The sequence below is a fragment of the Sesamum indicum genome, linkage group LG1, assembly GCF_026168435.1.
Source record: "Sesamum indicum cultivar Baizhima isolate 11 linkage group LG1, ASM2616843v1, whole genome shotgun sequence".
Lineage (NCBI taxonomy): Eukaryota > Viridiplantae > Streptophyta > Magnoliopsida > Lamiales > Pedaliaceae > Sesamum > Sesamum indicum.
In genome coordinates this window covers 16,133,105-16,150,411 of record NC_142657.1, presented here as the reverse complement: position 1 = coordinate 16,150,411, position 17,307 = coordinate 16,133,105, and the positions used below count along the sequence as shown (strand labels likewise).

The 17,307-nt window shown below is 36.0% G+C and overlaps 2 protein-coding genes across 2 annotated transcripts; one reads left to right on the top strand and one right to left on the bottom strand.

The window, feature by feature from the left end:
* Positions 1 to 1,227: 1,227 nt before the first annotated feature.
* ELF7 (hydroxyproline-rich glycoprotein family protein) lies at positions 1,228 to 8,453 on the top strand. Its single transcript, XM_088884376.1, has 13 exons — positions 1,228 to 1,634; positions 1,974 to 2,918; positions 4,320 to 4,388; positions 5,094 to 5,201; positions 5,278 to 5,461; positions 5,534 to 5,607; positions 5,703 to 5,822; positions 6,494 to 6,599; positions 7,427 to 7,513; positions 7,601 to 7,669; positions 7,753 to 7,824; positions 7,904 to 8,047; positions 8,125 to 8,453. Exons 2-13 carry the CDS (start codon positions 1,996 to 1,998, stop codon positions 8,263 to 8,265), a joined length of 2,097 nt encoding a protein of 698 aa, XP_088740502.1. The 5' UTR covers positions 1,228 to 1,634; positions 1,974 to 1,995; the 3' UTR covers positions 8,266 to 8,453.
* Positions 8,454 to 10,180: 1,727 nt separating this feature from the next.
* On the bottom strand, positions 10,181 to 17,078 carry LOC105163678 (Rhodanese/Cell cycle control phosphatase superfamily protein). Its single transcript, XM_011082123.3, has 13 exons — positions 16,597 to 17,078; positions 15,354 to 16,283; positions 15,089 to 15,189; positions 14,843 to 14,957; positions 14,454 to 14,531; positions 14,214 to 14,306; positions 13,623 to 13,706; positions 12,955 to 13,053; positions 12,249 to 12,311; positions 11,807 to 11,837; positions 11,166 to 11,212; positions 11,016 to 11,074; positions 10,181 to 10,620 (listed from the first exon to the last, which is right to left on the bottom strand). The coding sequence occupies exons 1-13, from the start codon at positions 16,642 to 16,644 to the stop codon at positions 10,386 to 10,388; spliced, it is 1,983 nt and encodes a 660-aa protein (XP_011080425.1). The 5' UTR covers positions 16,645 to 17,078; the 3' UTR covers positions 10,181 to 10,385.
* Positions 17,079 to 17,307: the final 229 nt, after the last annotated feature.

The window sequence follows — 17,307 nt, the reverse complement described above, 5'->3', positions numbered from 1 at the left end:
CATGTTTCACTAATCATACCTTAATATAACGTTGCCAATCATAATGTTATCCGACTTATTAGATTAGCAACTTTGACTTTTGTAACTTCTGTCGACACCTATAATAAATATCATAAAGTCTTACCATTGCAGTGCAGATTCCCCTAGGCTGAGCTTGCAATTGGAACTACAACTAGTTTGTGAACAACCCATCATTATACCTGTGTTATAAGATTAGGGTTAATGTCGATAGGTTGGGTTTAAATTGTGATACAATACTTACCTTCCTGAACAAATAGAAGAATTCACCCAACTCTACAATATGCTTACATCCATATACTCAGACAAGACCTAACATGAAAATTCCAATTCCAGGAAATATCTTGAACACAACAATCAACAAATATCACATAATACGATGCTATTTCATCACGAACGATGCAGTACAATAATTCTAGATATTTTTTGTTGTAAGTCTTGATTTCTCCAATTGCTCATTGTTAGCCTTATCCTTTCTGTCACAACAATCAAATTCTAAAAGAATTTATCAAAACTTAAATACACTATCATATGTTAATCTTGACAGTGCTACTTTGAACAACACCATGATAAACAACATCAGAAGGCATCAATTAAATGATTTAATGAACAACTCATCCGAATCAGTTTATCATCACAAATAATAGACTGTATGCAAGTTAGACTAACAACCACAATGAATTACACTATATTAACTAAATGTCGACAGCAAAACAAACAGAATGAACATCATTATAAACACCAATCAAACAATTTGATAAATCACATGAAGGAGGTTTGTGCGTACCTCATTCATATAAGTGAATGTTGATAATACTACAGTATGTAATAATACTCAGATACATAGCATTGAATAAATAACTTGATGAGTATTTATAATAAGTTTGAGAAATGATTTATTTTCACTCGTCTGTCGTTACAAAACAACATACAATACTACAAATCAAGCTAAAAAAATATAAAAAATTTACATAAATTGAATACATTTTTATCAAAATAATATTATTTCTACAACAATTTCTTGACCTTGCCATCTAAATATCTCATATGAGTCATATCTATTCACAAATCCAAAAGTTTATAGTATGATATATATAAGAATGCTATCCTAAAATTTTGTTTTCCAACAATTATAAGGCATCTTACATTTCCTCCAAAGTTAAAAAGTGCCCAAATAACCTAGTTCTGCAATATCTATAATAATTCCTAGTATTTTCCGACCTGGTCAAGGATCATTCACTGTCAATTTTTACTAAAATTGACAAAAAAGATACTGTCCGAGATTGCACAATCATCACCACCTCATCCCCCCACCCCTCCACCCTACCCTCAACCTGCTTATAAACCTGAGCACCTGCAAAATTTCACTGTTCCTCTCTACCATACACACTGCAAATACACATGCATGTTTGAGAAAATCACATATAAAGGCAGAGTTCAATTCTTGAGTGGAATTTTTTAAGTTTTAGGGTTTCTTTGAATTTGATTTTGAATTTGGGGTTTGGAATTCAAGCCCCTGTTTTTCCCATTGGGAAATTTGGGAGATTGGATCTCTTCTTCTTTGTCTCGAATTGAATCCCTTACTCAGTCAGATTTGTTGATTTGAAGCCGTTGGAGTAAGAACTCAGATTTCAATTTTTTGTCTGTTTCTACTTAGGGCTTTTGTTTAATTCTCCTGCAAACCCTTATTGAATGGTTGAATTCTAATTCTATTTGTGTAAGGAATTTGTTTCTTGAGTCCGAAAATCACAAGAAACTTTGATTCGCTGTTAATTTTAATTCCCCCCTTCTTCGAGCCCTAAGTTTCTGTTCTTGCATGTCCATATAAATTCCCCTCTAAGCATATAATTTTTGAAGATTCGTTGTTTGGTGTTTAAGTGGAGTGGAATCTTGTTTACCCTAGCTGTTGAAGCATAAAATTGAATTTAAGTTATAATTGTACCTTGTGCTTGCAGAGTTGTACGCAAGACTCCGTTCATGGCTTCATACAGGCCATTCCATCCGCCGCCGCAGTCCACATTTGCTCCGCCGCCGCCACCTCCGCCAAATCAAAATCCTTTGCAGCCTCCCGCACCACCACAGCCATCACGCGGCAGCAATCAGTATTCGCAGAATTGGGGTCCTTACAGCGGCAACGAGGGTTCGAATTACAATCAGAACTATTCCCAGACAAACCCGAGCTCCAATTATCCAGGTTCAGGCTATGGATCCTCGTCATCGCAACAGCAGCATTTTAACCCTCCGGCGAGAAATCCCCTTCCACCGCCACCTCAACAGCAGTCCTTTCCCTATCAGCCTCCGCCTCCACCTCCGCCACCAGAATCTTCTTCTTACCCTCCTCCACCTCCTCCGCCGCAGCAGGCTGCAGCACCTCCAATGTACTACCCGTCATCTCAGTATTCTCAGTTCAATCAGCCTCCACCTTTGCAGCCACCACCTCCGCCACCTCCTCCATCATCACCTCCTCCACCACCCCCACCATCACAACCCTTATCACCTCCACCTTTGCCTTCTGCTGGACCACCTGCAGGTATGAGCAGGGAGAATAGGCAACCCAATCCTGGGGCTTCAGTTAAAAAAGAGCAGAAGCCTCCGTTGCCGCTGAGTGGTAGGAAATCAAGTGGGCATGGGCAATTGGGTAGGGTTGAGACAGAGGAAGAAAGGAGAATAAGAAAAAAAAGGGAGTATGAAAAGCAGAAACAAGAGGAGAAACTCAAGCAGCATTTGAGGGAGTCTCAAAATAAAGTTCTACAAAAGACCCAAATGTTGGCCTCTGGGGCCAAGGGCCATGGGTCCATTAGTGGATCACATATGGGTGATAGAAGGAGTACTCCATTACTAAGTGGCGACAGAGTCGAAAACAGATTGAAGAAGCCGACAACATTCCTCTGCAAATTGAAGTGAGTATATCTGAGCTGTTCATTTGGTGTTGCCATTCATTTATTGTAATTTGGCTTATTTATTTGGTAATTATTGAGTCGTTAATTGTACTACTGAGAAATCAATGCAGGATTTCGATGAAAATGATTGGCAACATTACCACTTCAGATCTTTTGTTCTCTAGATGTAGACATTACATGTTATTGAGCCGGAATTAATTTGAATTTGACAACTAGGTATATTGTATCTTGTTAGTCGAATGATGACTTTGATTTCAGTGACCACCTTTCATGGTAGTCGGTAATTGTGATATACATGCGTATATTAAGTCTGAATTTGGAGTTTCATTGTAGAGTGGTATGTCTTTAGTGCATCTAATGCACCATTTGCTTTATTTTGGCTAGTAATGTTGTTAATGTTTGATTTTAATAATCTTATGGCTCTTTGCATTCCTTATTAGTGTGAATTTGGTGGTTTGACATTTTGGCATGTATACATGGAGTGGAAATGACAACAGACAACTTTTAAAACATGTTGCTTCTGCTATCTGTAGATTAAGCTGACCCTTATCAGTGGCTGAATTCAAATTAAACCTTCCACCATCGGGTTTAGAAATGAGGTTTTAGTTGAATTAATAGTCAGAACGTCTTATTTATTTACTTATTTTGCTTCTTTACCTTTTTTGTTTTAGGGAAACCGACAGTTGCCCTTTTCACATTATATTTTCTCTAACACTTATATCAATGTTTTCATTTACACAAGTCGTGCCCCCCTCTTTTTCTCGATTTCCCCTAAATCTCCTCTGCATTTGCCCAACCCCCCATCTTCAATCGCTGGTTCTTCGCTACGTCCGTCGTCTATCCCCCTCCCTGAGCCTTGTGGCTTAACAGCATACCCATTTCAAAGTCTTTCCTTATGTTTCTCGGGAGAATGAGGTATTTTTTATTTTAAATCTTTTGATTTTCCATCTTTTAGGCACATGCTAGATCTTGACCCTAAAAGTCTTGAGAAAGGCCCCTCGAGTTGTTGATTCTTATAAATCTTATCATGCCGAGTAGGCAAACAATTTTCTTGTGCAATTCTAGGTAGCAAAAAAGATTTTTTGATCTCGTGTTTATTTATCTGATATGCCCTAGATTTTTATCTTTTATTGATACTGATGTGTGGAGTTGATTAAATACTTCAATTTTCAATTATTTGGTATGGGAAATTATCGTCCGATTTGTTAGAAGGGCGTTTGAATTGATGCCTTGGTTCAAAGGAGTGACAACTTGTCCACTCTGCATCATCTATTGCCTTCGTTTTTTGCAGCTATTTTATTATTAAAAGCATTTTGTTCTTAAAATTTATCTGTACAAGGCACTTTTCTTTTTTCACTTTATTTTAAGCAGAACACTCACTTGTAAGTTTTTTTGCTGTAGGTTCCGAAATGAACTCCCTGATCCATCTGCAAAGATGAAGCTTTTGACTCTAAAAAGAGATCCAGATCGGTATGAACCCTTGTTTTGTGGTGAACTTATTATTTCTCTTTTATGCCATTTCGGGTAATAGTACATTTTTAATACTGACACTTAGTGCTGGTTGTGATTAATGTTATGCCACTATTTTCACCTACATCTTTATCGATATTGATTTTGCCCTGCATACTATCCGTAATCTTTCTTCTTCATTGAATAATAAGGGGAGTGAGACTATCTAACTTTGAACATATTGAAGCACAAGAAACTACAAATAATTTGAAAAAAGGTCCTGGCAGGACAGCTAATTTAAATCTTTGGAATGCTGTGTCGAACTTTTCTGAGCTTCTTGTTTAATTTTAACCCGAAATTGAATTGAAATTTTTATGACGTAACTTATTTTGAAATTACTTCAGTTTAATATTCAATTTGAAGATAATTGTTGACTTTCTTACACAGCAGCTTGATGTGTCACCAAGGTTCAGTTCTAACTATATCAATCAGTGACTGTATACCTTGGGAAAGTACCTTTATCTTCCCCACCCTTTTGAGACAAAAATTAAAGTCTGAAGTAGCAAATGACCAGAGTACTTGCTGTTCTATTTCTTTTTGTACTATATCAGTGCTAGATGCACCCTCCAGATGCCAGTAAAATATGATACCATAAAATGATAAGGTAGAAAATCTATTGGAGTAACACTTTCTTTCCTATTCTGAACGTGATTTGAGTTTCTGCAGATACTGCAAGTATCAAATTACATCATTGGAGAAAAACTGGAAGCCTCAGCTTTATGTGGAACCAGATCTTGGGATACCACTAGACCTTCTTGATCTGAGTGTATACAAGTAAACTCTCTGATCCCTCATTCTATTTTGTCCTTTATCTTGAGATGCAAGTTATTTTATCAATCTCCTTGTTCAGCCCTCCGAAGGGAGAAAGGATACCCCTTGATCCAGAGGATGAGGAGTTGCTGCACGATGATGATCCTATTACTCCAATTAAGGCTGATGGCATAAAAAAGAAAGACAGGCCTACAGACAAAGGTGTTTCTTGGCTTGTCAAAACTCAGTACATATCTCCGCTCAGTATGGATTCAACTAAGCAGGTACCATTTAGTTATTTGTTCTCAAAGAATAGAGAAAATTCTACTGGAAGCTTAACTGGATTTCCCCTGTAGTCTTTGACTGAAAAACAAGCGAAAGAGTTGCGAGAGTCTCGAGGTAGAAACCTTTTGGAGAATCTCAACAGTAGGTATGTATATCTTAATTTTTTCTGTTCATGACAGAAGAATTTACAGTTTAGGTCTTTGAAATGTCATCTGAATTGAGTTTTGTTTCTTTTCTCAGGGAAAGGAAAATTAAGGACATTGTGGCTTCATTTGAGGCATGCAAGTCCAAGCCTGTTCATGCAGTCAATCCCCAACTACAACCAAAAAGGGTTCTTCCCCTCTTACCTGATTTCGATAGGTACAGTCTCTCTTGATTGCATCTTTCTGTACTATCAAGAAACATTTTTAGGCTATTTTCTGCCCATGCAGGACTGTCTCATGAAGTAATAAGTCCATGTGAAAATGTAGGGAAGAGTAATAGGACATGTTTTATCTGGTTGAAATAACTGATTATGATAGTTCACCTTGAGGAAGACAGTGGGCTTCTTTTGGCTGGTCATTTTGATTTTATTTTTGTTTTTTTATTGTTTCCTAATGTTGTTGTGTTGCTCTCTCCCTCTCTCTCTCTCTCTTTTGTGGAGGTGGTGTCCATTGTGGGGGAAAACAGAAATGCATGTGCAAAATTTCCTCTGCTCCATGTGCTCCACTTGTGTTCATGTGTACTTTATGTAGGGTAGTCATTCTTGACATTATCTTGTCAAGATTTGACATCTCAACAAAAGATTTCAGATTATTATGTGACCAGTTTAACCCTATCTTTTTCCAATGAATGGTAAACTGATTCTAGAAATGTGTTCTTTAATAATTTATATGTTTTCCACATGGCATCACCACTGAGTTTCTTACCGGAAATTGAGTCCGATAACTGCTAGCACATGTTTTATACCAGGTTCAGTCACTATTTGCCTCCAGGCATGCTGCATAATTTGCTAAACATAACCTTTTCATGGTTTGTTTTTTTTTTTTTAGGTATGATGACCAGTTCGTGGTGGCGAATTTTGACAGTGCTCCGACTGCTGACTCAGAAATATACAGAAAATTAAGTGCAGCAGAACGTGATGAGTATGAAAACAGAGTACGTCAAATTTAGGCACTATCCACTACACTACAATCTGCATGATCGTTTTGCAGTTTTTTTTGCCTTGCTCCATGTATAATACTTATTTGTTTGTTTTCCCTTGCTCCACTTATTTATTTTTAACTAGCTTACAAGCCCCAAATTGCTACTTGGCAAACATACTTGATGTTATTTGCGAAATTTTTGCTCTATGATTTGCATTTAGACTTGCCAGTAATAGGCATTCATGTTTATTGTAGTTTTACTGATAAATGAAGGCTTACCAAGCTAATAGGTTTCAACCTAATATTAATCAATATGTGCTGCCTGAGATCTCGTTTTGTCACTGGGACCACATTCTTAAATAGTTCACCTTTTGTTTCATCAATCGGAAGCAGGTCCTGAAAAGAGATATCACTTGCTCGATTTGCAGCACTGGCTGCTGGATCGGTACTGGGACCTGGGAACTTAAGTTCTCAACCCCCAGGCGTCTTGACTGATTATCTGTGACATTCATGAAATTGGCTAGCAAAATTATTATCTTATGTTAAACTTATCTAAACTTGTTAGATTCTGCATTTTGTCCTTAGTTTTATTCAATGGTTTGCTATGGTTCCTCCTGCGTTTCTTTGTTTCAATTGTTTTTGGACCATGAAGAATTTTGATCTTGTAATAACGGGAAGTTTTGGCCTATTTTATGAGGGCTGCTTGTACAGACACTCATCTTTCGCTTCTACAAACTTTCCTGGTTTCTCAGTAACTGCTGGTTTTCTAAATTCTCATAGAATACTTCCGTATTATTCAGAATACGTACCACTGTTCTAACTCATCGTTTTACTTTGCAGGCCATCATGAAAAGTTACGTGTCCTCAAGCTCTGATGCAGAGAAACCTTATAAGTTTTTGGCATACATGGTGCCATCAGTTGATGAGGTGGAATTTTCTCAATTTAATGTTACATTCAAATATCATTTTTTGCTCAAGACCATCTTGGTCATCTATTCTTGGTTATGATGGCAGCTAGAGAAGGACATGTATGATGAGAATGAAGATATTTCGTATTCATGGGTCCGCGAGTACCATTGGGATGTATGTGTATTCAACTTACTACTACTTGTTAGTTTGTTAAATGCCGCTGTTTCTCATATTATGCTCCGTCAATTGCTCAACAGGTCCGCGGTGATGATGTGGATGATCCAACGACATACCTTATGACATTCGGCGAAACTGAAGCGAAGTACTTGGTTAGTCTCTTTTCTTAATAGAGCTTTGTAAATTCTGTAGTTCGACTGCACGCTTGTATTGATTCATATCTTTATGCAGCCTCTTCCAACAAAGCTCATCCTAAGGAAAAAGAGGGCAAGAGAGGGAAAATCAGGTGACGAAGTGGAACATTTCCCTGCGCCAAAAAGAGTGACTGTAAGGAGGCGGTCCACTGCAGCTGCCGTGGAGTTGAGAGAAGAAGGGGTATGTAAATGATCACAACTATTGATTCTACTGATTCCTTCAATATCCACATATTTGATTGTTAAATGCTTTATCAGGACTATGTGGCCTCAAAGAGTAGCAATAGAGGAAGAAGCGGAAGGGGAGGCATGGACGGTAGCGATGGACGACTGCGTAGAATTGTTCAGGACGCAGATGCTGATAATTACAGTGGAGCAGAGGACGATATGTCCGAGTAGTTTTTCTTGGTAATAATAGGAATGATGAAAGATTCAGGGGAAAAGTACAAGATTATGGCACAAGATTGTTTTGTTTTTTTTTTCGTTTCTTTCTTTCTTTCTGGTGGTGTGCAGGTAAATTGATATTTAGACTACAGTGTTCTTGAATCTTAATTATCAAAGTAAAGGAACTACATTGATTATAGGAACTATGTGCCCAATATGTTTGTTTCTTTGTTTGTTTGTTTTGTGTGAATTGGTAGGGGATTTAAATTGCCAAGTCCATTTATTAGGAGCAGCTTGTTTGGTAGCGAATGATATAATTTTTGGAGGATTTAATTTAGTATATTCTTTTGTTTTGTTGCAGTATTTCAAATTCAGGAAATGAAATATATTTCTGAATATTGAGAATATTGCATAAAAAATTCGGAAATGTAAATTTCAATATCCTGCTGGTATTTTTATTTTATTTGAGAATCTGTTAATATGGATGTTTGTCTTTGTTTTTTTTATTACAATTTGTGTCTTTATTGTAATTAATATTATATTTATGTAGATATGTTTAATATAAGATAGATATGATATTATGTAATTATATAAGCTTTATTTCATTTTATTTGACTAATTATATATATATATATATGAGTTTAAACGCATATATAAACATGTGCATAATATTTGTATGCATATATATACATGTTGTGTACTTATGTGCTCAAAATAACTGTCAACTTATCTAAATACAATTATCATTTCTTTGTCATATATTTATATTTTATTATTAAGCGAGAGTTCTCTTTTGATATTTTACTTAATTTTTATCTACCATTCATTTTTAAAAATTTATATTAATTAATTATGTTTAATTTCTCCATTTATCATGGTTTTCTATACTTTTTGGTAGTGTTATTGTTTCTCATTTTTTTTTATTTCTTCAACATTATTCATTTTTTTTATTCATCAGCTTTTTTTATTTATATAAATTAGGATATTTATACTTTTTTACTCTACAAAAATTAGTAATGCAATTTATATAAATATTTTATTTTGATTTGTTTTGAAAATCTGTGGACATACACAGGATTGTTTCGTCAATCTTTTTCATTTGTATTATTGGAAGTGGTGGAATGATTTTAAGTGATTGTGGTAAGAAATAAGTCAGAAAATGGAACTGAGGTTTGAGTTTTATCTAAAGTATAATATAGCACAATAATATCACCCACAACATAGAAACTTCACAGTGGACGATTAGGGTTGAAAGCATTTCACATTAACTAGGAAATAAAATCAGATAATTATGTAAAATTTAACCCTCGGAGCTATAGAAAAACATTGTTCCAACTTAATTATGCATAAACTACAACGAATTTTCCTAATTAGATATAGCTACAAATATTCCTTTGTTATTTAAAAAATTTACTAGTATCCCCTAATTTTAACAGCCGTTTAGCAATTAACTCATTCGTTAGTCTTTCTTAGATTTTTCATGATCAAAATGTTATGCACTCTAAATTATAATTCTACTTTTTAATTTTTTTTTAAAAAAAAATTCAAACTAAGTAGACAAGTCTTTTACAATTTTTTCATCCATCACCGTCCAATTTTTTACAACTTTTCGTTTTTTTAAAAAAGACATTACAACAAAGACGAAATTGACTATTTCCAAACTCCATTACACAATATTATCAAATATCATAGAGTTTTTGCTATTTCCAGATAATGAAAGAGAACATCGGATGAGCTCATTGTAATTTACCTTTAATTATTTGAACACTAATTTTTTGGATTCAAGAGCAGTGAGAGAGACCCTGTTACAAAATTTCTTGTGTTTACAGTTACCCCAATTTCAGATATATTTATTTATGGTTGATGCTGCAAGTTCAACTTCATATTTCATCAAAGTTACAAGCCATCGTAATACATAGGAGAACATCTATTAAAAAGAAACAGCATTGTCACCTTATTTTCTCAGTTTCGACATGGACGTACATAAGTTTTCATCAAAATGAGATAAACATTAAACAACTCGCCCTGGCAAGAAAGAATCATCAGGCCCCCAAGCATCACGGGGTTTAGCTGGCAGATGTGCGAGCAAACTTCGATAAGGAGAAACAGGACAACAATGAAACTTAAATGAAATTCTACGCTTCGGATACATCATTTACATCCTCATTGCCTGAAGCTACCATTTGAGGCAAATTTTCTGTTTCTTCACCCTCAGGAGGTTGAGATTCGAGCTTCGCAGCTGCTTGCAGCACCCGGCTTTGGACGTCTGATGAAGAAGGCGATGTGGGTAGTCCATTCCGGCTCGTTTCTAATTTCCCAGCAGCCCATGAAACAGCCTGACCTCCCAGTCTAACTGGAGCTAGCAGTAGCCTAAGAGAGAGAACAAATCGTTTGTGTCATTTCATACCAAGAACTGAGAATACTGCACATAGAAGAGTTACCACAGTAAAGCAAATGTGTGAACTGTACAGAAGGAAAGAGTGAAAGTGAATGACTCTGCAGCCAGGGTTGACCATATAAAAGGAAATTTTGATTTCTGTTGCCATATAAGAGGAAAAAAAATCCATTTTTTCTCTATTGCTATCTCAGCCGTTATATTTGAACTTTTCTGTTACTGTTATGATCTCAGTGATTATATTTGGTTTCAGAACGTCGCTCAATCAAACAAGATATGAAATAGGCTGGCCACATCTAGACACAAAGCCCACAGAAACATGCATATGAGAGCTGGCTGAAAAAATGTTTAATGAAGTAAAATCTGATACCTCACATCTTGCTTAAGATCTTCGGAGTCCTGGTAAGTAGCAACTCGCTGGTATATAGTCTGGTTATTGTTCAATGTCAGAGGAGGATAGTAAAGCAGAGATACAAGACTTTATAGACATCTAACTGAAGAAGAGATCCATTGTAATTACCAGGCCAATACCAACAACGCCAATGAATTGCAGTGTCTTTTCCCACTCTGTAGAAAGATATACTTAATTGAGTTAGTAGAGGAAAAATCTAGACAAGGACCTTCATTGTTGCATAACCAGAGTTCTCACTGAAAAAATAATTCGACTTTTTATGTCTAAAGAATCCAAAAACCATCAATGTTGGATGCCAATGTAGGCCCCCCTTCAGCAATGAACTTTTTTTATTTCAAAACTTGTCGCAAGCGCTTTATCAAACACCAGATATGAATAAGTAGCTCAGAGGCATGAAAGTAAACAAAACATTAAGTTGGAGTCTGCCAATGGATTCATGGGTCGCGTATCTTACTTCCTGTCCAGAATTCATCTGCATCTTGGCCCTTGAGCTAAAAGAACCATCATATCTGGTGATGGTATCACCGCACATTCACTAACTGAAACTATCTTTTACCAGACTTTAGTAATTAATGTATTCATTATCAAACATGTAACTCTTTGTGCATAGCGTAACCATTTGCAAATCCTATCTCCTTCAGTTATTTTAGTTCCTGTTTTGAACAACTTCATATGGTTACTTCAGTAGAGTTATCGTCAACAACAAAAGCTTCTCATTCTCAAAGATAAGAGACATGCAAGCATATTACCTAGTAATGAGTAAGCTGCTGCAGCAATACCCTGTCCATGGAGAATAATGTTAATAAGTTGACGAGCAAACAAATATTTAAGCTTTGAAATTCCCACAACTCCTTATTCAATATGATAAATGGCACTATGACACAAGCAGGCTTGATGAGGTTAACCTGAAAGCTTCTTGCTTTCTCAAGGATGCAGTCAACATTCCAAAATGTAGCAGCAAATTTTACAAATACTTAATTCCTCATTAAAGATTGAAATTGGTTTGTTTTGGCATGATACTTGGGTAGAATTGGAGAGTCATGTATTGATGTGAAACATAATGAAGATGAGGGACCCATGGTTCTTCAACCTTCTATGCAGAAACAACTGCGATATATGAGAACAAGGGGAAAAAAAAACATGAAAGGAGTTATATTCAAACACAAATAATATATGAGAACAGAGCCTTACCACCCCATACCCAATAAGTTTCTGTGGGGTTGGCTTAATTTCCTCCAAGATCGCTTCAGCTTCCTATGAATCCCAGCTTCCGTTAGTATGTTGAGAAAAATTCTAAAAAATGTAGATAAATACGTAATAACTAGTGCCAGCAGATATTAGAAATCGTTTCACATGGAAAACATGAAAACTATTTTTAATCCTGTTATCTGAAAATATTAGGTGAGGTGCAAAAGAGAATACATCAGTGACGCAGAGTTTTAACCTTCTCAGCTTATAGCCAAGTTGTGACAAGTATAGGGATAAATCACTCTGAGCAGGAGCTTGTTTTCTAAATTTATCTGAGAATTTCCATTGCAAATGCTTGATACAGTTAATAAGTCACTTTCTCCCACGCCCTGACTAGCAATAATTCAGCTAAACAATTGGAGAGACAATGAAATGGCTAATTCCTGCGGCCACTCTTAACTTTCTGTAGTATCCAATGCATCTTGTGAAGCGCTTATTCAAATCGAAACAGCATTCTCAAAGCAGTGACCCACAGTTTTTCAGGTGGTAGAATGCTCCATATTATTTAAAAGAAACCCATTACCAATCCATTGATCATGCAAAAGCTTCAACCCCTAGATTGGTGCCATATAATTTAAGAAGGACTATATGGGAATTTCTATTCTAAAGAAACTTTGCAGCACAAGAATACAGTAAAACAAAAGCTTACCTCGTTGAGAATTGTAAGTGTTGTCTCAGGTTTGAGCTCTTTAACACGGAAACCTTCTTTCACCCAAGAGCGAAAGCCACCTTGGACTTGATATGGCCTCTATTACAGAAAATCAAAAAAATTACCAAAAAACAGTAAAAGAGGTTCCAATGTCAATTGTATTCCTAAATGCTCGGTATTTCCTCATATTTCGTGAAGGGAATACATGTTGAAAAATCTATCTATACTTCATAGATGTAATTTTCAAACAGGAGAAGCTCCATAATACTTTCTGCTGTCCACATCTATTGGCAATTAGGGATGAACTTTCTCAGTATTTATGCTGGCGATTGAACACCTAAAACTACACAAAAATATAACCTCGCGCCTGGAAATATAGCCATAGCTTCAGAATATAACCATCCACCCCAATCCCTATCCCCCCATCCCCCAACTGGATATATAGTAGGCCATTTTTTTCCTCATTTTATTAAATAAATCAGTGTTCCAGAAGAATCTACTATTCGCTAGCTTTTTTTATAAATTGCGCGTGTACAGGTTAAAAGGTTAAACAAAATAAGATAGTAACTCTGGAAAGATGGAGATTAACATGCTTCATTCCCTTTACTGTTATAAGAGTTGCTATTGGCATAAATATGGATGTACTAGTTTGTCTCAGTCATACTTGCCTTGGTTCCAAGCTTCCTCAGTGATCTTGCGACACCCTTGGAACGAGTTCCATCAGCATCCATAACTAAAACCTTGGACCTGTCCTATAGAAATGAAATTGATTCAAGGCATCACTTCTCATAATCCAAAATTTAATATTATCAGAAACATTTAACATGTAACATCTTTACAACTCATACTGTGTTTGTCATGATATACTTCAAAGACTAGCCTGAATAACTTTTCCGTGGTAATTTCTCTTTCTCACATTAGATTCAATAATAATGAAAACCAAGTATTCAAATGGGATGAGTTTTTGTCAGGAATGCATTTTTCGGTGATCTCCTCGGGAAGAGAGGAGCGAAGACAAAATCAGTAGTTACTTTGGATATAGCAGTGGAAACGTAAAGAAAGAGGATTTAGCGAAATATGTTAGGTTATGAGGTCTGGAGACTGGAAGGCCTTATAAGGTACAATCCCCTCCCATATTTAACACCACCTGAAACCCCCCCACCTCCCCCCACCCCTGTGCGAAAGGGGGAAGACAACTCTTCAACCATGCAAAGTCAAAAGGAAAACATAGGAGATATATTTCACAATATGTTTCATACTTGAACAATTTTAAGGTTTCGAATAACAGCAGCAAGCAACGAGTCCTCAATTTCTCTTCCTCCCTTCAGCAGCTTTTTCACAGAGCCATTAACCTGCAAAATTCATGTACCACAAAAGAACTCGCAGGTAAGATAATTTTACCATTTACTTTTATCAGTCAGTCTCCTTTTCCACATATCACAAATTTTCACAGGTAAGGTTACGACTACAAACTGCCTTTTAGTCAAAAGATTGACAACCTCAGGTAATGCTACACTGGCATATCGAAACCGAGCCCCCCTTCGAAGATCAGGTATGCCATCTCTATCCCTGAGATCCTTCACATCCATAATGATGCAACCAAAAATAGTCAACAAAAATTATGTCAGTGACAGAATATAATGTTTAAACTGAGTACCAGTATTTATCTCTGTAACTTTCAACATAAGCAAGTTAGAAAATCCACCTCAGTAACCTTTATGTTACTGAAGAATTGAGCTGTATTAACATAAATTAGTAGAATGAACTGAAATATAATGTAAAAGATTTACAAAAATTATCAACTAAGAAGATATAAAAGGGAGTATTGGGATTCCATCTTAGTAACCATCCACCAAAGGAAAGGCTAGAAAAATTTACAGTCTCTTGCCTCGGGCCGAATGTCAATAAGTACAACATTCTCATTTCCTCGTAAGAGCTCCCAAGTTGACTGGGGAGATAAATCTCCAGCATATCCACCGTATCTTAACACTCTATACGATCCCCTACAAAAATCTGATGAAAAAATTAATTTCCATCTAAAAGGGCAAAAAAACAAAAATCATTTTCAGTTTTCCGATGGCAATTTAAACCAAGAGGAAAAATGAACAAAGACAAGAAAACAAGAAGTTTATACCACAAAGTGGCTGACACTCCGAGGAAAAGAACGAAAGGAATAAGTGGATCATTAGGATCCAAGCCAAGACTTTCTTCGAATCCCTCCACAGCAATGGAAACCTTTACATCAAAATGTGGGAGTATTCTAAGTAAAAATTCTCTCTCAGAATTTTAAAAGCACACCAGATAGATTAATCTATCATATTGAAAATTAAAAATAACAGAATATAGGATCACCAATATCATATTTTGTAAAATAACAAGAGAAAAAATGACAAATATACCTGTTGAAAAGCAGTCCCAACAGGTACCAATACTTTTAAAACACTTGCTTCCGATAAACTAAGTGCATCTTGGAATTCTTGAGGGAGAAATTCCTTAGCAGAACCATAAGCATATCCAAGATTTTTGGCTCCCTCTAATAGAGAATCCTCAACTAACATAATTGCTTGCCTCAACACATCAAGTGCGACAAACCCTGCTCTACCTGATCCTTCCTTCAACTCGCTAGAGAAATCTGTCAGCTTATTACTAGCTGATTCTCCAGATTTATTTATAAACGAAAATATATCATTGATGACATTATCAACTGCTTCGTTAACATTTGTAAGAGCTGCGTTCAGCGACGAGGTGATGGTATCAAATGATTTGTTCAAAACATTGTCTCCTCCGTTTATCACATCAGCAACTGAGTCATTCATTTCAGCAACAATATCAGAAAAATTTGTTTTCTCGGCAGATAATGAATTTACATCAATGTTTAATGAATCAGATATTGGAGGGGGGAAATCAACTGGTACACCATTGGGAGATGCACTGAAGTCGGTATCAGCATAGTTTGGTTGCAGATCACTATTGCCAATGGTTTTGCTGATAAAATCCGGTAGCTGATTATCTCCAGCAGAGTTGCTCGAGCTATCTACAAATATCAAACTGTTTGGTCCTAAACGGCGCGATTCATCAATGACCTCGACCTGAAAACTGTTATGGTTCAAAGGTTTTATGTTGCCTAATCCGGTTTGATACGACTGATTGATCATGTCCACGGAGCTGCATTGTTCACCTCTCCCAACATAGTTAGAGTAAAAACATGTAGAAGGTCGTCTCTCGTAGGAATTTGCGAAATTCCTAACTGCTTTGGCGACATTGTTGCAGTTTATATCACACGCCTTCCAGTATGAGGAAAGGGATTTCAAACCTCCACGGACAGGAATCTGCAAAAATTAAACATACAGCCGAAACCCTGAGTAAGCCTTCACGAATCCCACAGTAAACCATTACTCATAAATTCAAATCAACATGACAAAATGTTACAAAATAAACTTTCCATTGGTAACAAAGAACATCAAAATAGCAATAGTATTGAGCCCATAATCATACTGAAGCATTCCCAATAAAGATCACATGAAGATTAGAAAGGAAACAAAAACAATTAACAAAATGCAACATACTTTACCAACTATCTAAAACAAAAAAACCCATAAAACTGAAGATATCCATTTTCAGGAAACCAATAAGTATCTTGACCTGTGTATGGCAGGAGCAGCTGGTGGAGGCTGAAGAAACTGGCAACATTGTTAATTTATGCACGTTAATCCAGACAAGCCTTTATATTTTGCTAATCCCTCATTTTCAGTTCAAGAAACTCCAAGAACTGTTCCTCTGGAGCATCCAACACAGAAAGCCGCAGACTTTGATTCAAACTAAGCTATATCAGAACAACCCATCGAAAGCAATAGCCTCCAACCAAAATCTTGAAACGGGTTTTGACAAAGACTGAGACAAAGTAATAAATTACACCCTTCTCGAAAGTATGTTCCTCTCAGGTTTTCAGTTCTTGATTTCGGAGTGTTATCCTATGAATTGACGTGTAATCGAGTACTAGAGGTGGGAAGAGATTTGTGGCTTGTTTGGAGGTGTTAGCTTCATCTTCTTGGCCACCAGCTGCCTCTCATTTTTCTCTTGTGGGGACATCTCTTCGGTGCGGTTTTAAAGTTCTTTTTGTTCTTACTTCTTCCATTTTCATTTGGGTACCTTACATTGAGTTTTTAATAAACTTATGGTAATTATAAATAATTTTTTGTTATTTTATAAAAAATATTATTTTTTAAAATTTGATGAAAATATATAATTTTTAGATAAAATTTTAAATTATCAATTTTATCTATAATTTTTTAAAAAAAATATAAAATAGTTCAAACAATATGAATGAAAAAAAATTAAAAAACGTACAACAAA

Coding starts and splice junctions, on each gene's coding strand:
- ELF7 (XM_088884376.1), top strand. CDS start 1,996: ATGGCTTCATACAGGCCATTCCATCCGCCGCCGCAGTCCACATTTGCT. Junction 2,919..4,319: donor ACATTCCTCTGCAAATTGAA/GTGAGTATATCT, acceptor TTTTTGCTGTAG/GTTCCGAAATGAACTCCCTG. Junction 5,823..6,493: donor CTCTTACCTGATTTCGATAG/GTACAGTCTCTC, acceptor TTTTTTTTTTAG/GTATGATGACCAGTTCGTGG.
- LOC105163678 (XM_011082123.3), bottom strand. CDS start 16,644: ATGTTGCCAGTTTCTTCAGCCTCCACCAGCTGCTCCTGCCATACACAG. Junction 14,307..14,453: donor CCAGTGTAGCATTACCTGAG/GTTGTCAATCTT, acceptor TGAATTTTGCAG/GTTAATGGCTCTGTGAAAAA. Junction 13,054..13,622: donor TGAGGAAGCTTGGAACCAAG/GCAAGTATGACT, acceptor TTTCTGTAATAG/AGGCCATATCAAGTCCAAGG.